The sequence below is a fragment of the Chiloscyllium punctatum genome, chromosome 42 (assembly GCF_047496795.1).
Source record: "Chiloscyllium punctatum isolate Juve2018m chromosome 42, sChiPun1.3, whole genome shotgun sequence".
Lineage (NCBI taxonomy): Eukaryota > Metazoa > Chordata > Chondrichthyes > Orectolobiformes > Hemiscylliidae > Chiloscyllium > Chiloscyllium punctatum.
This window is the reverse complement of record NC_092780.1, coordinates 55,022,979-55,047,483: the sequence shown is the minus strand read 5'-3', so window position 1 is coordinate 55,047,483 and position 24,505 is coordinate 55,022,979. Positions and strand designations below refer to the sequence as shown.

The 24,505-nt window shown below is 46.8% G+C and overlaps 1 protein-coding gene across 1 annotated transcript in view; it reads right to left on the bottom strand.

The window, feature by feature from the left end:
- LOC140465575 (uncharacterized) overlaps positions 1–258 on the bottom strand; it is a 38,870-nt gene extending 38,612 nt beyond the window's left edge. The window contains exon 1 of the mRNA XM_072561118.1: positions 192–258. Coding sequence (XP_072417219.1) covers positions 192–258 — 67 coding nt within the window. The remainder of the gene's footprint in view (positions 1–191) is intronic.
- Between the last annotated feature and the right edge of the window lie 24,247 nt (positions 259–24,505).

The following is a 24,505-nucleotide window of genomic DNA, read 5'->3' as shown; positions in this document are numbered from 1 at the left end:
CTGTAATGATATTCCTGACTACCTTTATAGAGATGGCACAACAAGCTCCACATGAAGAGACAGATGACACTCGAGAATGTCGAGCTATTTCCACGGTCACGGAAGCAGCTCGAGCTGTTGAGTAATTCCACACAGAACAGTAATTACCTCATGTACATCATTCTGCAACCTCCTGGTTTACAGACACTTACCAGGTACCCCAATGACCGCCAGCTTCAGGTAACATATTTTTCTGACTAACTGAATTGTTCGATGCATTTTCGTTTTGAATTATTCTGTCCCTTCGTGCTGATGGGCAAATCACTGAATTACCTTCATTTCCAGAGCATGTATCTTATGCCCTAAAAGTTATCCACTGGGACACTGAGGTTTCAACATTGCTCAACCTGTTTTCGCCTCATTTGAGCAAACAGCTTGCAATTGTTGCCTTAATTCCCTGTTGATGGGACAGGTTTAGCGATGAGGTGGTACAACGCAATGTTCTCATGAGGTTTATCGAATCGCTGCAAGGACAACTTCATTAGTACCAGCCCCCTTCCTCGTCCCCATTGACCTGTGGGACATTGTTACCTCTATCTGTCAATGAATTGGCTTCTGATTGAATCCGGACTCAGAATGTTATCAGCCCCTTCATTTCATATGATGCCATGAGGTGACTTTACAATGTTATTATCACTAGATTATTGCTCAAAAGAACCAGTTTATATTTTCATGGGAATCTGCATTTAAATACAAGGATGGCATCAACGTGGGGTTTGAAATTATATTTTTAGTTAAATATTGATTAAGGTTCTAATACTGAACAGGAAACAAGTTCTGAATGTCAGAAAAGCCCATCTTCTTCATTACTGTCCAAAGGCAATAGTCACATGGCACCAGATTATAATCCAACAGATTTATTCCAAATCACAACAGGAAGCACTTCAACTGATGTAGGAGCAGCGCTCCCAAAGCAGGAGATTCTGAATAAATCTGTTCGACTAGAACCTGGGGTCATCTGACTTTCCCCACAGCAGTCCAACATCAGCATCTCCACATCATTATTGTCCATTAGGGAAGGAAATGTGCTGTGTCATCTTGGTCTACGGCTATACGTGACTCCAGTCCCATAACTGAGGCACAGATAGGCGGTTTTGTGGGGGCGAAATACTCCTGAAACAAGAGGTCTCAAAGTACATGAACGTATTTTGGTCATGAAAGATGGGGACAATCTCGAGAAAACTCTTCATCTCACCAACAAGCAAACCCTTCACCTTTGTGGGTGGCACGGAGGCTCAGTGGTTCGCACTAGTGTCTCACAGCGCTCGGGGACCCAGGACCGATTCCAGCCTCGGGTGACTGTTTCTGTGGAGTTTGCACAATGTGCGGGTGTCTGGCTGGGTTTATTCACACAATCTAAAGACATGCAGGTTCGGTGAATTGGCCATGCTGAATTGCCTGTAGTATTCAGGGATGTGTAGGTTCGGTGAATTGGCAATACTGAAATGCCTGTAGTATTCAGGGATGTGTAGGTTCGGTGAATTGGCAATACTGAAATGCCTGTAGTATTCAGGGATGTGCAGGGGTTCGGTGAGTTGGCCATGCTGAATTGCCTGTAGTATTGAAGGATGTGCACGTTTGGTGAATTGGCCATGCTGAATTGCCTGTAGTATTCAGGGATGTGCAGGTTTGGTGAAGTGGCCATGCTGAATTGTCTGTAGTATTCAAGGATGTGCAGGTTTGGTGAATTGGCCATGCTGAATTGCCTGTAGTATTCAGAGACGTGCAGGTTTGGTGAATTGGCCATGCTGAATTGCCTGTAGTATTCAGGGATGTGCAGGTTCGGTGAATTGGCCATACTGAATTGCCTGTAGTATTCAAGGATGAGCAGGTTTGGTGAAGTGGCCATACTGAATTGCATGTAGTATTCAGAGATGTTCAGGTTCATTGAATTGGCCATGCTGAATTGCCTGTAGTATTCAGGGATGTGTAGGTTTGGTGAAGTGGCCATGCTGAATTGCCTGTAGTATTCAGGGATGTGCAGGTTCGGTGAAGTGGCCATGCTGAATTGTTTGTAGTATTCAAGGATGTGCAGGTTCGGTGAATTGGCCATGCTGAATTGCCTGTACTATTCAGGGATGTGCAGGTTTGGTGAAGTGGCCATGCCGAATTGTCTGTAGTATTCAGGGATGTGCAGGTTCGGTGAATTGGCCATGCTGAATTGCCTGTAGTATTCAGGGATGTGTAGGTTCAGTGAATTGGCAATACTGAAATGCCTGTAGTATTCAGGGATGTGCAGGGGTTTGGTGAGTTGGCCATGCTGAATTGTCTGTAGTATTCAAGGATGTGCAGGTTCGGTTAGTTGGCCATGCTGAATTGCCTGTAGTATTCAGGGATGTGCAGGTTTGGTGAAGTGGCCATGCTGAATTGCCTGTAGTATTCAGGGATGTGTAGGTTCGGTGAATTGGCCATGCTGAATTGCCTGTAGTATTCAAGGATGTGCAGGTTCGGTTAGTTGGCCATACTGAATTGCCTGTAGTATTCAAGGATGTGCAGGTTCGGTGAATTGGCCAAGCTGAATTGCCTGTAGTATTCAAGGATGTGCAGGTTCGGTGAATTGGCAATGCTGAATTGCCTGTAGTATTCAGGGACGTGCAGGTTTGGTGAATTGGCCATGCTGAATTGCCTGTAGTATTCAGGGATGTGCAGGTTTGGTGAATTGGCCATGCTGAATTGCCTGTAGTATTCAGGGATGTGCTGGGGTTCGGTGAGTTGGCCATGCTGAATTGTCTGTAGTGTTCAAGGATGTGCAGGTTCGGTGAATTGGCCATGCTGAATTGTCTGTAGTATTCAGGGATGTGCAGGTTCGGTGAATTGGCCATGCTGAATTGCCTGTAATATTCAGGGATGTGCAGATTTGGTGAATTGGCCATGCTGAATTGCCTGTAGTATTCAGGGATGTGTAGGTTTGGTGAATTGGCCATGCTGAATTGTCTGTAGTATTCAGGCTTGTGCAGGTTCAGTGAATTGGCAATGCTGAATTGCCTGTAGCATTCAGGGATGTGTAGGTTCGGTGAATTGGCCATGCTGAATTGTCTGTAGTATTCAGGGATGTGCAGGGGTTCGGTGAGTTGGCCATGCTGAATTGTCTGTAGTATTCAAGGATGTGCAGGTTCGGTTAGTTGGCCATGCTGAATTGCCTGTAGTATTCAGGGATGTGCAGGTTTGGTGAAGTGGCCATGCTGAATTGTCTGTAGTATTCAAGGATGTGCAGGTTCGGTGAATTAGCCAAGCTGAATTGCCTGTAGTATTCAGGGATGTGCAGGTTCGGTGAAGTGGCCATGCTGAATTGTCTGTAGTATTCAAGGATGTGCAGGTTCGGTTAGTTGGCCATGCTGAATTGCCTGTAGTATTCAGGGATGTGCAGGTTTGGTGAAGTGGCCATGCTGAATTGTCTGTAGTATTCAAGGATGTGCAGGTTCGGTGAATTAGCCAAGCTGAATTGCCTGTAGTATTCAGGGATGTGCAGGTTCGGTGAATTGGCCATGCTGAATTGCCTGTAGTATTCAGGGATGTGTAGGTTCAGTGAATTGGCCATGCTGAATTGCCTGTAGTATTCAGGGATGTGCAGGTTTGGTGAATTGGCCATGCTGAATTGCCTGTAGTATTCAGGGATGTGTAGGTTCGGTGAATTGGCCATGCTGAATTGCCTGTAGTATTCAGGGATGTGTAGGTTCGGTGAATTGGCCATGCTGAATTGCCTGTAGTATTCAGGGATGTGCAGGTTTGGTGAATTGGCCATGCTGAATTGCCTGTAGTATTCAGGGACGTGTAGGTTCGGTGAATTGGCCATGCTGAATTGCCTGTAGTATTCAGGGATGTGCAGGTTTGGTGAATTGGCCATGCTGAATTGCCTGTAGTATTCAGGGACGTGTAGGTTCGGTGAATTGGCCATGCTGAATTGCCTGTAGTATTCAGGGATGTGTAGGTTCGGTGAATTGGCCATGCTGAATTGCCTGTAGTATTCAGGGATGTGTAGGTTCGGTGAATTGGCCATGCTGAATTGCCTGTAGTATTCAGGGATGTGCAGGTTCGGTGAAGTGGCCATGCTGAATTGTTTGTAGTATTCAAGGATGTGCAGGTTCGGTGAATTGGCCATGCTGAATTGCCTGTACTATTCAGGGATGTGCAGGTTTGGTGAAGTGGCCATGCTGAATTGTCTGTAGTATTCAGGCTTGTGCAGGTTCGGTGAATTGGCCATGCTGAATTGCCTGTAGTATTCAGGGATGTGTAGGTTCAGTGAATTGGCAATACTGAAATGCCTGTAGTATTCAGGGATGTGCAGGGGTTTGGTGAGTTGGCCATGCTGAATTGTCTGTAGTATTCAAGGATGTGCAGGTTCGGTTAGTTGGCCATGCTGAATTGCCTGTAGTATTCAGGGATGTGCAGGTTTGGTGAAGTGGCCATGCTGAATTGCCTGTAGTATTCAGGGATGTGTAGGTTCGGTGAATTGGCCATGCTGAATTGCCTGTAGTATTCAAGGATGTGCAGGTTCGGTTAGTTGGCCATACTGAATTGCCTGTAGTATTCAAGGATGTGCAGGTTCGGTGAATTGGCCAAGCTGAATTGCCTGTAGTATTCAAGGATGTGCAGGTTCGGTGAATTGGCAATGCTGAATTGCCTGTAGTATTCAGGGACGTGCAGGTTTGGTGAATTGGCCATGCTGAATTGCCTGTAGTATTCAGGGATGTGCAGGTTTGGTGAAGTGGCCATGCTGAATTGCCTGTAGTATTCAGGGATGTGCTGGGGTTCGGTGAGTTGGCCATGCTGAATTGTCTGTAGTGTTCAAGGATGTGCAGGTTCGCTGAATTGGCCATGCTGAATTGCCTGTAGTATTCAGGGATGTGCAGGTTCGGTTAATTGGCCATGCTGAATTGCCTGTAGTATTCAGGGATGTGTAGGTTTGGTGAATTGGCCATGCTGAATTGTCTGTAGTATTCAGGCTTGTGCAGGTTCGGTGAATTGGCAATGCTGAATTGCCTGTAGCATTCAGGGATGTGTAGGTTCGGTGAATTGGCCATGCTGAATTGTCTGTAGTATTCAGGGATGTGTAGGGGTTCGGTGAGTTGGCCATGCTGAATTGTCTGTAGTATTCAAGGATGTGCAGGTTCGGTTAGTTGGCCATGCTGAATTGCCTGTAGTATTCAGGGATGTGCAGGTTTGGTGAAGTGGCCATGCTGAATTGTCTGTAGTATTCAAGGATGTGCAGGTTCGGTGAATTAGCCAAGCTGAATTGCCTGTAGTATTCAGGGATGTGCAGGTTCGGTGAAGTGGCCATGCTGAATTGTCTGTAGTATTCAAGGATGTGCAGGTTCGGTTAGTTGGCCATGCTGAATTGCCTGTAGTATTCAGGGATGTGCAGGTTTGGTGAAGTGGCCATGCTGAATTGCCTGTAGTATTCAGGGATGTGCAGGTTTGGTGAATTGGCCATGCTGAATTGCCTGTAGTATTCAGGGATGTGTAGGTTCGGTGAATTGGCCATGCTGAATTGCCTGTAGTATTCAGGGATGTGTATGTTCGGTGAATTGGCCATGCTGAATTGCCTGTAGTATTCAGGGATGTGCAGGTTTGGTGAATTGGCCATGCTGAATTGCCTGTAGTATTCAGGGACGTGTAGGTTCGGTGAATTGGCCATGCTGAATTGCCTGTAGTATTCAGGGATGTGCAGGTTTGGTGAATTGGCCATGCTGAATTGCCTGTAGTATTCAGGGACGTGTAGGTTCGGTGAATTGGCCATGCTGAATTGCCTGTAGTATTCAGGGATGTGTAGGTTCGGTGAATTGGCCATGCTGAATTGCCTGTAGTATTCAGGGACGTGTAGGTTCGGTGAATTGGCCATGCTGAATTGCCTGTAGCATTCAGGGATGTGTAGGTTCGGTGAATTGGCCATGCTGAATTGCCTGTAGTATTCAGGGATGTGTAGGTTCGGTGAATTGGCCATGCTGAATTGCCTGTAGTATTCAGGGATGTGTAGGTTCGGTGAATTGGCCATGCTGAATTGCCTGTAGTATTCAGGGATGTGTAGGTTCGGTGAATTGGCCATGCTGAATTGCCTGTAATATTCAGGGATGTGCAGATTTGGTGAATTGGCCATATTGAATTGTTTGTAGTATTCAGGGATGTGTAGGTTCGGTGAATTGTCCATGCTGAATTGCCTGTAGTATTCAGGGATGTGCAGGTTCAGTGAATTGGCCATGCTGAATTGTCTGTAGTATTCAGGCTTGTGCGGGTTCGGTGAATTGGCCATGCTGAATTGCCTGTAGTATTCAGGGATGTGTAGGTTTGGTGAATTGGCCATGCTGAATTATCTGTAGTATTCAGGGATGTGCAGGTTCGGTGAATTGGCCATGCTGTGTTGCCTGTAGTATTCAGGGATGTGTAGGTTTGGTGAATTGGCCATGCTGAATTGTCTGTAGTATTCAGGCTTGTGCAGGTTCGGTGAATTGGCAATGCTGAATTGCCTGTAGTATTCAGGGATGTGCAGGTTCGGTGAAGTGGCCATGCTGAATTGCCTGTAGTATTCAGGGATGTGCAGGTTCGGTGAATTGGCCATGCTGAATTGCCTGTAGTATTCAGGGATGTGCAGGTTCGGTGAAGTGGCCATGCTGAATTGTTTGTAGTATTCAGGGATGTGCAGGTTCGGTGAATTGGTCATGCTGAATTGCCTGTAGTATTCAGGGATGTGCAGGTTCGGTGAATTGGCCATGGTGAATTGCCTGTAGTATTCAGGGATGTGTAAGTTCGGTGAATTGGCCATGCTGAATTGCCTGTAGTATTCAGGGATGTGCAGGTTCAGTGAATTGGCCATGCTGAATTGCCTGTAGTATTCAGGGATGTGCAGGTTTGGTGAAGTGGCCATGCTGAATTGTCTGTAGTATTCAAGGATGTGCAGGTTCGGTGAATTGGCCATGCTGAATTGTCTGTAGTATTCAGGGATGTGCAGGTTTGGTGCATGGGTCAGGGGTAAATCTAGAGTAGTGGGGGAGGGGAATGCATCCGGCTGGGTAACTCTTGGCAGGGCCGGTGTGGACTTGTTTGGAGAAATGGTCAGTTTCCACCTTGTAGGGATTCAATCATATATTCAGGGAGGAGTATTTACTTCATACCTAACCTCAGTGAGAAGGTAAACAACATTGTGTGTATTGATGAAAATGCAATGAATTTGATGTCCCTCTTCCTGTCGTCACACTCTGCTGAAACGACATGGTTTCACAAGGAAAGGTCTTGAGCACTCATCTCTTTCAGAAAGATTTAAACGTGTTTGTGAAGAGCCTAAATGTCTTCTTTGCAGAAAGCTGTATACACTCAAATTCAGAAATGTGTGATGGAGAAAAGGGAATACCTGCAGAATTGGGAAGAATGAACTGAGTGATCTTCAAGGCGGGCAGAAGGTAAAAGTTGCTGGATGAGAGTTTAGAGAATACACAGCAAGTTATTGTCATGGAAGCATTCAAAAACTGTGTCGCTTTGTGAACACTGTACATTAATACAAAAGATCACACTGAAGAATTTGCAACCACCTCGATCTGGACCAGCATAGTGACTTGTTCACTTCTACATTCTGCTGAGGTCACCAGGATTGTATCTCCCTGTGTTCAGTCAATTCGATTCACTGAAGGAGAAATTAGGAAATGCCAGTTGGCATATAATCTTCCAAATGCTATACGCAGTAATACCATTTCGACAATGGGACTAAAGATATGTGCTCCATTTCCAGCTGCATCTCGAACCAAACATCCAGAACAGTTAAAAAATGTGGTGCTGGAAAAACACAGCAGGCCAGGCACCATCCGAGGAGCTGGAGAAACGACGTTTCAGGTATAAGACCTTCTTCAGGATGATGCTGCCTGGCCTGCTGTGTTTTTCCAGCACCACATTTTTCAAACTCTGGTACTCCAGCATCTGCAGGCCTCACTTTATCCAGCACAGTTAGACCAGACACTTCTGCGGAAGGGTGACAAATAATCTGGCTTTGTCCTATCACCACGAAGTGAATAATATCTAGCTCCATGAATTGTTGCCCTATTGGTTATTCACTGAACTGATCCACAACTGATGGTCCTGTCATCAGCCGTGCTAGCAAGGAGTGTCTACTCAACTCGAACCTCTTCAATGACGGTGAGAGTGGGTTCAGACACATACATTTTGCTCCTGACCTTTTTAAGCGCCCTGTACCTACATGGACAAAAGAGATGAACTGCAGAGGTGAGGAGAGAGTGACTGCTCTTTACATTGAATGAAATTTGCCTGAGTTTTGCATCAAGGCATCCTGACAGTTATGGATGAACAGGTTAGAGAGTAAAATCAGGCAAGTGGCTGAAGCCGTGCTTGGCAGAGGAAGATGCTTGTGGTTGTTCAAGGTGGTCATCTGAACTCCCAAGTCATCTCTGCAGGAGCTCCTCAGAAGCTGTATTGCAAAGATGAGAACAAACAGTCTTACCGCAAATTCAACCCAAACTCTGAGTCAGATATGTAGACGACACCTTTGTAATCATTAAAAACACAGAAATAGAGAACACACACCAGATCATCAATGCCACACTCACAGGAATCCGATTCACTAGAGAGAAAGAAAAGAGCGACCAACTCCCATTCCTAGACGTGATGGTACAGAGAACACCGAACGGAGAATTCACCACAAAGGGATACAGGAAAGCCACACACACAGACCAAGTCCTGAACTACGAAAGCAACCACCCCAACACACACAAAAGAAGTTGCATCAAGACACTCTTCAAAAGGGCCACAACACATTGCAGTACACCTGAACTGCAAAAAGAGGAAGAAGAACACCTAAACAATGTATTCGCCAAAAATGGGTACCCCCACAATTTCATCAACAGATGCCTAAGGGAAAGACAACAGAACGAGGACATGCCACAACCCAAAGGACTAGCCACACTACCATACATCAAGAGCATTTCTGAACTGACAGCCAGACTACTGCGACCACTAGGACTCATAACAGCACACAAACCAACAGCCACTCTCAGACAACAACTCACCAGGACGAAGGACCCGATACCCAACATGAGCAAAACCAATGTAGTGTACAAAATCCCATGCAAGGACTGCACAAAACACTACACAGGGTTAACAGGAAGACAGCTAACGATCCGCATCCATGAACATCAACTAGCCACGAAACAACACGACCAGCTATCCTTAGTAGCCACACACGCAGATGACAGGCAACATGAGTTCGACTAGGACAACATTACTATTAGAGGACAAGCCAAACAGAGAACAGTCAGGTAATTCCTAGACTCTGTGGATGAGTGCCATGCCTCTATCAACAAACATATCGACCTGGACACAATATACCGTCCACTGCAGCGGACAGCTGGAGCTGACAACCAGAAGCAGCAGAGACAAACCACTATAATTGCCAGAGGAAAGATTACAGAAGCGCTTCACAGGAGGCTCCCAAGCACTGAGGATGTCACCTAGACAGGGGACGAAATGTCTGCAACACAAATTCCTAGCTCGGCGAACAGAACCACAACAATGAGCACCTGAGCTACAAATCTTCTCCCAAACCTTGAACTCCTACGGGCGAGAGATGCTAAGACAAGCCAGGAAATGGGAATCCTGTGCCAACCGCCTAAGCGCCACATACGAACAACTCTGGTTCCTGCACGAATGCCGAAAGAATCGAATCCTTCCACCACGTGTCAGATACAGACCATCAGTCAACAATCCACAAGCCAGGGACACAGCCAGACAGAACGGACTCAGGATGATCAAGGTAATGCTTACAAACGCACACAACAGACTTCACAAATACAGACAAGAAATTGGACCCGGACCATAATACAGGCCGTCACCATAGGACAGAACAGGACCACACACCGCAAAAAAACGGCACTCAAAGAAAAAATGGCCAAACTAACACACAACAGAGAGGACACCACAACACACACCGGGGTTAGAAACCTCTCCCACAGACAGCTCACAGACACGGAAAGAACAATACTGGCCAAGGGACTCAACTACAACCACAGGGACGCCAAGACAGCAGACTTCTTAGCAGCACTAGAATGCACACTCAGGAACAATGGACTGACAGAAGAGACACAACAAACAGTGAGACAAAGTATCGTACCGCTGATAACAAGGAAAAGACAAACACATAACCTCAACACCAAGGAGAGAGAAGCACTAAAATCACTAAGAAACGATGAGAAAATAATCATACTACCAGCAGACAAAGGCAGAATGACGGTCATCCTGGACAAAGCAGAGTACATCCAAAAAGCACAACAACTATCTGCAGATTCCAACACCTACCAAAAGAGAAAATTTGACCCCACCCCACAGCTCACCAATAGAATAAACAACACACTGAGGAACCTACAAAAAAACAGACAGATAACCAGGTTTGATCTACAGAGAATGAAACCTGAAAGCAACAACACTCTCAGATTCTATGGATTACCTAAAGTGCACAAACCAGACTTCCCACTCAGACCCATCGTATCACTCCCAGGGACACCATCACACAAACTGGCTAAAGAGCTACAGCAGAAACTGAAACACCTGATCAGCGGATCCAGACAATCTATACAATCAACACAGGAATTCTTGGACATCATCAGAAATATACACATAGACAAGGAAGAAACCATGGTCTCGTTCGATGTAACGGCACTGTTCACCTCTATTGACAAAACCCTAGCCAGAGAAACAATAGCCAACCTGCTGGACATATAGAACAGACAACAAGACAGGGAACCTATCAACAAAGACGGCATACTCAAACTCCTGGACCTGTGCCTCACAACACACTTCACATTCAACAATCAAATATATGATCAAATCAACGGCACACCCATGGGCTCACCCATCTCTGGATTCATAGCAGAAGCTGTCATGCAAAGGATAGAACAAATAGTCTTACTGCAAATTAAACCCAAACTCTGGGTCAGATATGTGGATGACACCTTTGTAATCATTAAAAACACAGAAATAGAGAACACACACCAGATCATTAACGCAACACTCACAGGAATCCGATTCACTAGAGAGGAAGAAAAGGACAACCAACTCCCATTCCTAGACGTGACGGTACAGAGAACACCGAACGGAGAATTCACCACAAAGGTTTACAGGAAAGACACACACACAGACCAAGTCCTAAACTACGAAAGCAACCACCCCAACACACACAAAAAAAGTTGCATCAAGACACTATTCAAAAGTGCCACAACACACTGCAGTACACCAGAACTGCAAAAAGAGGAAGAAGAACATCTATACAATGTATTCACCAAAAAAGGGTACCCTCGCAATTTCATCAACAGATGCCTAAGGGAAAGACAACGGAACGAGGACATGCCACAACCCAAAGGACTAGCCACACTATCATACAATAAGAACATTTCTGAACTGACAGCCAGACTACTCCGACTACTAGGATTCATAACAGCACACAAACCCACAACCACTCTCAGACAACAAGTCACCAGGACAAAGGACCCGATACCCTGCATGAGCAAAACCAACATAGTCTCCAAAATCCCATGCAAGGACTGCACAAAACACTACATAGGACAAACAGGAAGACAGCTCACAATCTGTATCCATGAACATCAACTAGCCACGAAACGACACGACCAGCTATCCTTAGTTGCCACACACACAGATGACAAGCAACATGAGTTCGACTGGGACAACACTACTATTATAGGACAAGCCAAACAGAGAACAGTCAGGGAATTCCTAAAGGGATGGCACTCATCCACAGATTCAATCAATAAGCACATTGACCTGGACCCAATATACCGGCCACTGCAGCGGACAGCTGGAACTGACAACCGGAAGCTGCAGATACAAATCACTACAAATGCCGGAGGAAAGATCACAGAAGCACTTCACAGGAGGCTCCCAAGCACTGAGGATGTCACCTAGACAGGGGACGAAACGTCTGCAACACAAATTCCCAGCTCGGCGAACACAACCACAACAACGAGCGCCCGAGCTACAAATCTTCTCACAAACTTGAAAGTTTGACTAAGCTCAGACTTTTCCCTCTGTAGAGAAGGAGGAAGAGAGGTGACCTGATCGAGGTATACAAGGTAATGAGAGGCGTGGATAGAGTCAAAAGCCAGAGATTTTTCCCCAGGGCAGGATTGACTGGTACAAGAGGTCATAGTTTTAAGATGTTAGGAGGAAGATATAGGTAGGTTCTTAACGCAGAGAGTTGTGAATGCATTGAATGCGATACCAGTGGTGGTGGTGGAAGCAGAGTCATTAGGGATATTTAAGCGACTGCTGGACATGCACGTGGATAGCAGTGATTGAGGGATGTGTAGGTTAAGTTATTTTATTTTGCATTGGGATGAATCCTCAGCACAACATCATGGGCCAAATGGCCTGTTCTGTGCTGGACTTGTTTATGTTCTATGTAACCCCAAAGAGAAACACACACAGGCACACAGACCCACACCCAAAGAGACACACACACAGGCACACAGACTCTCACCCAAAGAGACACACACAGTCACACAGACGCACATCCAAAGAGATACACACACAGGCACACAGAGCCACACCCAAAGAAACACAGACACAGGCACACAGACTCACACCCAAAAGAGACACACACACAGGCACACAGACTCACACCCAAAAGAGACACACACACAGGCACACAGACTCACACCCAAAAGAGACACACACACAGGCACACAGATAAACACCCAAAGAGACACACACACAGGCACACAGATGCACATCCAAAGAGACACACACACAGGCACACAGACCCACACCCAAAGAGAAACACAAAGGCACACAGACTCACACCCAAATAGACAAACACACAGGCACACAAACATCCAAAGAGACACAGACACAGGCACACAGACTCACACCCAAAGAGAAACACACACAGGCAACACAGACCCACACCGAAAGAGACACACACAGGCACACAGACCCACACCCAAAGAGACACACACACACAGGCACACAGACTCACACCCAAAAGAGACACACACAGGCACACAGACCCACACCCAAAGAGACACACACACACAGGCACACAGACTCACACCCAAAAGAGACACACACACAGGCACACAGACAAACACCCAAAGAGACACACACACAGGCACACAGACCCACATCCAAAGAGACACACACACAGGCACACAGACTCACACCCAAAGAGACTCACTCAGGCACACAGACTCACACCCAAGAGACACACACACAGGCACACAGACTCACACCCAAAAGAGACACACACACAGGCACACAGACTCACACCCAAAAAGACACACACACAGGCACACAGATTCACACCCAAAGAGAAACACACACAGACTCACACGGAAACAGATACACAGGCACATGGACTCACATCCAAAGAGAAACACACACAGGTGTACATACTCACACCCAATGACACACACACTGACACACAGACTCACATCCAAAGAGACACACACAGGCACACATACCCACACCCAAAGAGAAACACACAGGCAACACATACCCACACCCAAAGAGAGACACACACAGGCACACAGACCCACACCCAAAGAGACACACACACAGGCACACAGACTCACACCCAAAGAGACACACACAGTCACACAGACGCACACCCAAAGAGAAACACACAGGCAACACAGACTCACATCCAAAGAGAGACACACACAGGCACACAGACCCACACCCAAAGAGACACACACACAGGCACACAGACCCACACCCAAAGAGACACACACACAGGCACACAGACTCACACCCAAAGAGACACACACAGTCACACAGACGCACATCCAAAGAGATACACACAGGCACACAGACTCACACACCCAAAGAGACACACACACAGGAACACAGACTCAAACCCAAAGAGACACACACACAGAACACAGACTCAAACCCAAAGAGACACACACAGGCACACAGACCCACACCCAAAGAGACACACACAGGCACCCAGACTCAAACCCAAAGAGACACACACACAGAACACAGACTCAAACCCAAAGAGACACACACAGGCACACAGATCCACACCCAAAGAGACACACACACACAGACCCACACCAAAAGAGACACACACACAGGCACACAGACTCACATCCAAAGAGAAACACACACAGGTGTACATACTCACACCCAATGACACACACACAGACACACAGACTCACACCCAAAGAGACACACACACAGGAACACAGACTCAAACCCAAAGAGACACACACACAGAACACAGACTCACACCCAAAGAGACACACACACACAGGCACACTGACTCACACCCAAAGAGACACACACAGGCACACAGACTCACACCCAAGAGAGACACAAACACACGCACACAGACCCACACACAAAGGACACACTCACAGGTTCACAGACCCACTCCCAAAGAGACACACACACAGGCACACAGACTCACACCTAAAGGAACACACACACAGGCACACAGACACACATCCACAGAGAAACATACACAGGCACACAGACCCACTCCCAAAGAGACACACACACAGGCACACAGACACACACCCAAAGAGAAACACACACAGGCTCAAACCCAAAGAGACACACACAAGCACACAGACCCACACCCAAAAAGATACACACACAGGCACAGAGACCCACACCCAAAGAGACACACACACAGGCCCACGGACCCCCACCCTGAGAGACACACATACAGGCACATTGACACACACCCAAAGAGACACAGACAGAGGCACACAGACTCACAAAGACAAACACACAGAGGTACGCAGAATCACACCCAAAGAGGTACACACATAGGCACCTAGGCTCATACCTAAAGAGACACACAGGGACACAGATTCACATTCAAAGAGAAACTGACACAGATGCTCAGACACACAATCTAAGAGGCACAGAAACAGGCACACCACACACACCCCCAAAGAGACACACACACACACACACACACACACACACACACACACACACAGAGTCATGCAGACTCACACACAGGCACACACACACAAAACGAAACACACAGACAAAAAGACCCACACCCAAAGAGAAACACACACAGGCACACAGACCCACACCGAAAGACACACACTCACAGGCAACACAGACTCACATCCAAAGAGACACACACACAGGCACACAGACTCACACTCAAAGATACACACACACAGGCACACAGACTCACACTCAAAGATACACGCACACAGGCACACAGGCACACACCCAAAGAGACACACACACATAGGCACACAGATTCATATCCAAAGAGACACACACACAGGCACACAGATTCACATCCAAAGTGAAACACACATAAGCGCATAGACCCTCACCCAAAGAGACACATGCACACACAAAAACACGTACGCCAAGCTACACGTATACACAGATGCACACATACAAATACCTGGGAGATGTACTAACTCTGATTTGCTATGTCAGAAAGCAGTCATAGAGTCTTAGAACATGGAAATGGACCCTTCCTCCTATTTTGTCCATGTTGGCCATAATCCCAAATTAAACTAGTCCCACCGGCCTGCTCCTGGCCCATAGCCCTCCAAACCCCTTCCTGTTCATGTACTTATCCAAGTGTCTTTTAAATCTTGTAACTGTGCTCCCACTCACCCCTTCAACAGAAAGTTCATTCCATACACGCTCTGCCCTCTGTGTCAAAGCCAAGATGTTGTTTGATTTCAGGAAGAAGTTGGATATGACACTTGGGGGCGAATCCATCAAAGCCGCGTAGGAACAAGCAGGAACAGGCTATTGATTTGGATCATCAGGAGTGATCATATTGAATGGTCCAGCAGGCTCAATTGGCTACCAACCCTAAGAAACCCAAACATACAAATAGAAAGCAGGAATCATCAACAGTGCTTCACCCGAAGGCCCACTGAAGGTGTTCCCTAGTAGGATGACAAAACGTCTGGAAATGAACCTTCCAGCTCAGCGAGCAAACCTACATCCAGGACCATCACACTGCTACACACTACAGACACTGCCAAAAGAGTGTCCTGCAGTTGTGATGTCCTTGGCTCTGATCTCAGAGAGAGCCAGAACACCATCTGCAACTGAGGAAATGTCAGTCTCTACCCCTCACTATTAACTTTCCTCCCACTATTGTTCTCCCTCTCGTTCTGCAGGTCACTGGGCTGTATCAGTTGGAGGGGTGGTGTCTGGTTTATCATTTACAGGTTTGTAATGGGTGGTCAATCTACATGGGTTGCCATTTCTGCATCAGATCCAAGACCAGTAATTGTTACAGACTCTGTGTCAGCTTCTCTATCAGTTGGAGGCAGTGTTATTATTGCTGTGTGTGTTGTTGTAACCTTGTGTATTGACTTGAGATACTAGATTTGATTTTGACTGTGTATATATTGGTGTTACTTGAATTCATTTCAAATTCTTTATTGGCTGCATTCCACATGAAATAGTATCATAAATTCTCCTCATCAATCACTGTCCGCAGTTTAAACACATTCTGGAGGGCAATTGTATCACCTTGGAAGTTGGCATCTCACATTTGGGGTATAATCACTGAATGGGTCCAGTCCAGTGAAACAATGTGAGGTTTGCAGATGGGACGGGGTAGATCGAATGGATATCGTAATTATTGGCCAAATAAATCTTCACATATCGACAACTGAATTCTTGTGAATAGAGATGGTACATGAGTCACAGCGTTAAATATATTTATCACAATATGGATGGAACATTGTGTCACAATGTTGTTTTTTTTACAGAAGTTGAGTGATGTAGCAATCTTACTATCCCCAAGTTGGGACTCCCTCCCAAAGGCTATAAATTAAAGGCCTTGAGAATTCAACAGCGCAGAGTTTAAAGAGAGAATTGCCTGCAGCACAAAGGGCAAAATACTTTAGAAAATGCTTGAAACATTTGGGATTATTGACAAAGTATTCTAGGTGATACTTGCCATTACGGGTGTCACTGGTAAGTCATGGTAACTATTGATATTGCACAAACCTGTGTGTAAGATGCTACCGGGTTTTATTCTTGAACTGTTCATGTTCCATTCGACTCTATTGGTCACTGTTACAGAAACACTGTCTCAGTGATATCATTTGGTTGATCAGATATCTGGAATAAATACTTTCTTCATTCTTTATATCTTCAATTCATAAGAAACCTCTGCTTATAACTCAAAAACTCCACACATTACAAAGGTATTGCCTTTAGTGGAACATTGTGCGATATTGAATCAGGCCTTAGAGAAGGGAAACTCTCTGAAGGAAGATATTAGATGAAGTCAGAGTAACAGAACACTGGGTGTAGGTCATTCAACAAGCTGAATATTTTGTCACCCTTTTGTATATTTTGTGATGCCCATGAATGATGTAGAGGAGACTGTACACTATTGGAGGAGAGTGGCAATAACAAATCACTTTGTGAATGACACAGAGCTTGGCTGGGTACTTGATGAAGGACTTATGCCCGAAACCTCGATCCTCCTGCTCCTCAGATGCTGTCTGACTGGCTGTGCTTTTCCAGCACCACCCTCTTCGACTCTGGGTAGTTGACAGTGAGGAGGAGAGAGGAACATACAGAGGAGTTGGTCAGATGGGGAGGTCAGTGTCACTTTAGATTAGATTCCCTACAGTGTGGAAACAGGCCATTTGGCCCAACTGACCCTCAGAAGTGTAACCCACCCAGACCTATACTCCTACCCTCTTACCCTACATTTATGCCCCAAACTAATGCACCAAACACTTTGGGCAACTTCTGGTTAATTCACCCGACCTGCTCATGTTTCAATTGTGGGAGGCAGCCGGAGGAAACCCACGCGGCCATGGGGAGAATGTGCAAACTCCACACACAGACTGTCACCTAAGGCTGGAATTGAACTGGGGTCCCTGGTGCTGTGTGGCAGCAGTGCTAACCACTGAGACACCATGCTAGCCTAATTTCATTCTGGCAAATGTGAAATGATGCACTTTGGAAAAAGGAACAAGACAAGAGAATACTCAATGAATAGAAGGATGCTAGGAAGCTCAGAGGAACAGAGGGATCTTGGGGGGTGTGTACACAGACCCAAGAAAGGACCAGGACAGGTGAAGAGGGTTATTAAGAAGGCATAAAGGACACTTGCCTTTATCAGTCCCGGTATAGATTATAAGAGCAGGGAGATGATATTGGAGCTGTACATGGCTGGATGCACAGTATGGATCTTGCAGTTGCTCCTGAGATTGCAGGCTTACTTACAGATTGATGATAGTTTTATTATAGTCATATTTCAACAATATAAGATTTTTATTCATTTTGTTTCTTTAAAATGTAAACATCAAAAAAGATTTGTTTTCAAACAGACTTTCTCTTTCCCAGCTCTTCAAAGGCTTACAGTGACTGGCTGACCATTGGTTGCTTCACCGAGAAATGCCCAAAAAAAACGACTATACACATTTTAAGAAGAGGTTCTTTCTCCAAAGTTAAAAATCACACAACACCAGGTTATAGTCCAACAGGTTTAGATTAGATTAGATTACTTACAGTGTGGAAACAGGCCCTTCGGCCCAACAAGTCCACACCGCTCCGCCGAAGCGTAACCCACCCATATCCCTACATCAACATCTACCCCTTACCTAACACTACGGGCAATTTAGCATGGCCAATTCACCTGACCTGCATATCTTTGGACTGTGGGAGGAAACCGGAGCACCCGGAGGAAACCCACGCAGACACGGGGAGAACGTGCAAACTCCACACAGTCAGTCGCCTGAGGCGGGAATTGAACCCGGGTCTCTGACGCTGTGAGGCAGCAGTGCTAACCACTGTGCCACCGTGCCGCCCATTGGAAGCACACTAGCTTTCGGAGCGACGCTCCTTCATCAGGTGATAGTGGAGGGCTCGATCGTAACACAGAATTTATAGAAACATTTGCAGTTCTTTCTCCACATTATAATAGGTTTTTTTTGATTAACCGAGTACGTTTTTTTAGATGGAATTGTGTTTTCATTTTGGAGAGTCCGACATGTGTTCAACTCTGGAGAAGAATTTTGTTTCAAAACCTTATTGAAGAGGAGTCATTTTAATTCAGTTAATGATATAAAGTGGTTAATGAAAGATTTATATGATCGGCTTTCTTTTTAAATTGTTTTGCACTTTTAACATTACTTTCTGTACGTATCGAAAGTGAGTTTGTTATATGTACAAGGTGTTTTGAAAGTTGCTTTTTTAGGCTTAACGTTACTATGAGCAGAAAGAGACACAGAGTGAGATAGCTAATAGATTTCAAAAATGATTACTCAGTAGGGTCAGTCAGATGGGTGACTGTCAGGAAAGTAAGCAGTTAGTTCAAAACTCTCTGGTGGCTATTCCTCGACTGAATAAATATTCTCGCCCACCTTCCGAGGACCCCTTCACCCACCTCCAACACACAGCATCCACCTGGACACCCCGCGCTGGCCTATTACCTGCCCTCGACCTCTTCATTTCCAACTGCCGCCGGGACATTAACCGCCTCAACCTGCCGACCCCCCTCCCCCACTCCAACCTCTCACCCTCACAACGCGCAGCCCTCCAATCCCTCTGCTCCAATCCTGACCTCACCATCAAGCCAGCGGATAAAGGGGGCGCAGTGGTAGTCTGGCGCACTGATCTCTACACCGCTGAAGCCAGACGCCAACTCGAGGACACCTCTTCCTACCGCCCTCTCGACCATGACCCCACCCCCCATCACCAAACCATCATCTCCCAGACCACACAGAACCTCATTACCTCAGGAGATCTCCCACCCACAGCTTCCAACCTCATAGTCCGGGAACCCCGCACTGCCCGGTTGTACCTCCTTCCCAAGATCCACAAGCCTGACCACCCTGGCCGACCCATTGTCTCAGCGTGCTCCTGCCCCACTGAACTCATCTCTACCTACCTCGACACTGTCCTATCCCCCCTAGTCCAGGAACTCCCCACATACGTTCGAGACACCACCCACACCCTTCACCTCCTCCAAGACTTCCGTTTCCCCGGCCACTAACGCCTCATCTTCACCATGGATATCCAATCCCTCTACACCTCCATCCGCCATGACCAGGGCCTCCAAACCCTCCGTTTCTTCATCTCCCGGCGTCCCCAACAGTACCCTTCCATCAACACTCATTTGTTTGGCTGGACTGGTCCTCACACTTAACAATTTCTCCTTCGAATCCTCCCACTTCCTCCAGACCAAAGGGGTAGCCATGGGCACACGTATGGGGCCCAGCTATGCTTATCTCTTTGTTGGCTATAAAGAACAGTCCATCTTCCATAATTACACCGGCATCACTCCCACCTCTTCCTCCGCTACATTGATGAAGGCATTGGCGCCACCTCGTGCTCCCGCGAGGAGGTTGAGCAATTCATCAACTTCACCAACACATTCCACCCTGACCTTAAATTTACCTGGACCATCTCTGACACCTCCCTCCCCTTCCTGGACCTCTCCATCTCCATTAACGATGACTGACTAGACACTGACATTTTTTATAAACCCACCGACTCCCATAGCTAACTGGATTACACCTATTCTCACCCTACCTCTTGCAAAAATGCCATCTCGTATTCCCAATTCCTCCGCCTCCGCCGTATCTGCTCCCAGGAGGACCAGTTCCACCACAGAACACATCAGATGGCCTCCTTCTTCAGAGACCGCAATTTCCCTTCCCACGTGGTTAAAGATGCCCTCCAATGCATCTCGTCTACATCCCGCACCTCCGCCCTCAGACCCCACCCCTCCAACCGTAACAAGGACAGAACGCCCCTGGTGCTGACTTCCACCCTACCAACCTTCGCATAAACCAAATCATCCGCCGACATTTCCACCACCTCCAAAAAGACCCCACCACCAGAGATATATTTCCCTCCCCACCCCTTTCCGCCTTCCGCAAAGACCGTTCCCTCCGTGACTACCTGGTCAGGTCCACACCCCCCTACGACCCACCCTCCCATCCTGTCACCTTCCCCTGCCACCGCAGGAACTGTAAAACCTGCGCCCACACCTCCTCCCTCACCTCTATCCAAGGCCCTAAAGGAGCCTTCCACATCCATCAAATTTTACCTGCATATCCACCAATATCTTTTTTGTATCCGTTGCTCCCGATGCGGCCTCCTCTACATTGGGGAGACTGGACACCTCCTAGCAGAGCGCTTTAGGGAACATCTTCGGGACACCCACACCAATCAACCACACCGCCCTGTGGCCCAACATTTCAACTCCCCCTCCCACTCTGCCGAGGACATGGAGGTCCTGGGCCTCCTTCACCGCTGCTCTCTCACCACCAGACGCCAGGGAGGAAGAATGCCTCATCTTCTGCCTCGGAGCACTTCAACCCCAGGACATCAATGTGGACTTCAACTGTTTCCTCATTTCCCCTTCCCCCACCTCACTGCAGTTCCAAACTTCCAGCTCAGAATACACCAGATGGCCTCCTTCTTTAGAGACCGCAATTTCCCTTCATACATGGTTAAAGATGCCCTCCAACGCATCTCGTCCACATCCCGCACCTCTGCCCTCAGACCCCACCCCTCCAACCGTAACAAGGACAGAACGCCCTTGGTGCTGACCTTCCACCCTACTAACCTGCGCATAAACCAAGTCATCCGCCGACATTTCCGCCACTTCCAAAAAGACCCCGCCACCAGAGATATATTTCCCTCCCCACTGTCCCCATGATTTGTCCTACCTGCCTATCTTCTTTTCCACCTATCCAATCCACCCTCCACTCCCCCACCCCCCACCGACCTATTACCTTCATCCCTTCCCCCACTCACCTATTGTACTCTATGCTACTTTCTCCCTATCCCCACCCTCCTCTAGCTTATCTCTCCACGCTTCAGGCTCACTGCCTGTATTCCTGATGAAGGGCTTTTACCCGAAACGTCGATTTTACTGCTCCTCGGATGCTGCCTGAACTGCAGTGCTCTTCCAGCACCACTAATCCTGAATAAATATTCAGTTTTGGGTACTGTTCAAAGGGACAGTCTGTCAGAAGAAAATGGCAGGGGCTGTCAGTTATTGGATTAGTGGTGCTGGAAGAGCACAGCAGTTCAGGCAGCATCCAAGTAGCTTCAAAATCGACGTTTCGGGCAAAAGCCCTTCATCAGGAATAAAAGGCTTTTGCCCGAAACGTCGATTTCAAAGCTACTTGGATGCTGCCTGAACTGCTGTGCTCTTCCAGCACCACTCATCCAGAATCTGGTTTCCAGCATCTGCAGTCATTGTTTTTACCTCGCTGTCAGTTATTGGACAATAGGAATGATACTTACGTTAGGCAGCATTTGACAAAACTTAAAAGAATTATTTTCGAAGAGACTCCCCTGTCAGGAGAAAGAGACACTGGAGATTCTGATGACTTAGATGAGGGAGTCGAAGGGTGGGTCAGTAAATTTGCAGATGATACGAAGATAGGTGGAGTTGTGGACAGTGAGGAGGGCTGTTGTCGGCTGCAGAGGGACTTAGATATGATGCAGAGCTGGGCTGAGGAGTGGCAGATGGAGTTCAACCCTGCCAAGTGTGAGGTTGTCCATTTTGGAAGAACAAATAAGAATGCGGAATACAGGGTTAATGGTAGGGTTCTTGGTCAGGTGGAGGAACAGAGGGATCTTGGGGTCTATGTACATAGATCTTTGAAGGTTGCCACTCAGGTGGATAGAGTTTGTAAGAAGGCCTATGGAGTATTATCGTTCATTAGCAGAGGGATTGAATTCAAGAGTCGTGAAGTGATGTTGCAGCTGTACAGGACTTTGGTTAGGCCACAGTTGGAGTACTGTGTGCAGTTCTGGTCGCCTCACTTTAGGAAAGATGTGGAAGCTTTGGAGAGGGTGCAGAGAAGATTTACCAGGATGTTGCCTGGAATGGAGAGTAGGTCGTACGAGGATAGGTTGAGAGTTCTCGGCCTTTTCTCGTTGGAACGGCGAAGGATGAGGAGTGACTTGATAGAGGTTTATAAGATGATCAGAGGAATAGATAGACAGTCAGAAACTTTTTCCCCAGGTACAACAGAGTGTTACAAGGGGACATAAATTTAAGGTGAAGGGTGGAAGGTATAGGGGAGATGTCAGGGGTGGGTTCTTTACCCAGAGAGTGGTGGGGGCATGGAATGCGCTGCCCGTGGGAGTGGTAGAGTCAGAATCATTGGCGACCTTTAAGCGGCATTTGGATAGGTACATGGATGGGTGCTTAATCTAGGTTAGAAGTTCGGCACAACATCGTGGGCCGAAGGGCCTGTTCTGTGCTGTATTGTTCTATGTTATAAGACCATAAGACCATAAGACATAGGAGTGGAAGTAAGGCCATTCGGCCCATCGAGTCCACTCCGCCATTCAATCATGGCTGATGCGCATTTCAGCTCCACTTGCCAGCGTTCTCCCCGTAGCCCTTAATTCCTCTAGACAACAAGAACCTATCAATCTCGGCCTTGAAGACATTTAGCGTCCCGGCTTCCACTGCACTCCGTGGCAATGAATTCCACAGGCCCACCACTCTCTGGCTGAAGAAATGTCTCTGCATTTCTGTTCTGAAATGACCCCCTCTAATCCTTCCTGAGTGTGGGGAACAAAACTGGACACAGTACTCCAAATGGGGCCTAACCAGAGCTTTATAAAGTCTTAGTAGTACATCTCTGCTTTTATATTATATTATATGTTCTATGTTCTATTCTGTACCAGTGAGCTTAAATTTTGGATAGTATGTCACTTTCCTGGTACTAGGATGAAAGACCTCTCTGAACATATCAAGCATACAGATAAATGTAAGGTTGAGAAGCCAGAAATGATTGCACACATTTGGAGTTATGCCATTTTTAGGGAAAAGATCCTGTTGTTTTCTCCTGACAGGAGAGTCCCCTATAACAATAATTCTTTTAAATTCTGTCAAACGTTGCCTAACATAAATTTTATGGAGTTAATATAAGAGGTTAGGAAGAAGATTAAAAAACAGAATCTTAAAAGTAGCAGTCTCTGGTTTAGTTCTGATGCCAAACTTGAATGAGGGAAAGAACAAAAAGGTTAAAGCAGATAAACCAATGGCTGAAGAGCTGGTGTATTGTTCAGTGATTTTTTAAAAATTCATTGGTGGATCTTGGGTATCGCTGGCTGGGCAGCATTAATAGCCCATCCTTATTTGCCCTTGAGAAGGTGGTGGAGAGCTGCCTTCTTGAAACACTGCAGTCCACTTGCTGTGGGTTGGCCCACAATGCTGGAAGGGAGGGAATCCCAGGATTTTGACACAAAGGCTGTGAAGGAACAATGGTATATTTCCAAGTCAGGATGGTGAGTGGCTTGGAGGGGAACCTACAGGGGGTGGTGTTCCCAAGTACCTGCTGCCCTTGCCCTTCCAGATGCAAGTGGTCCTCAGTTTGGAAGGTGCTGTCTAAGAATCCCTGGTGAATTTCTGCAGTGCATGTTGTAGATAGTACACACTGCTGTTACTGAGCACCGGTGGTGGGGGGATTGAATATTTGTAGGTGTGGTGCCTATCAAGCAGGTTGGT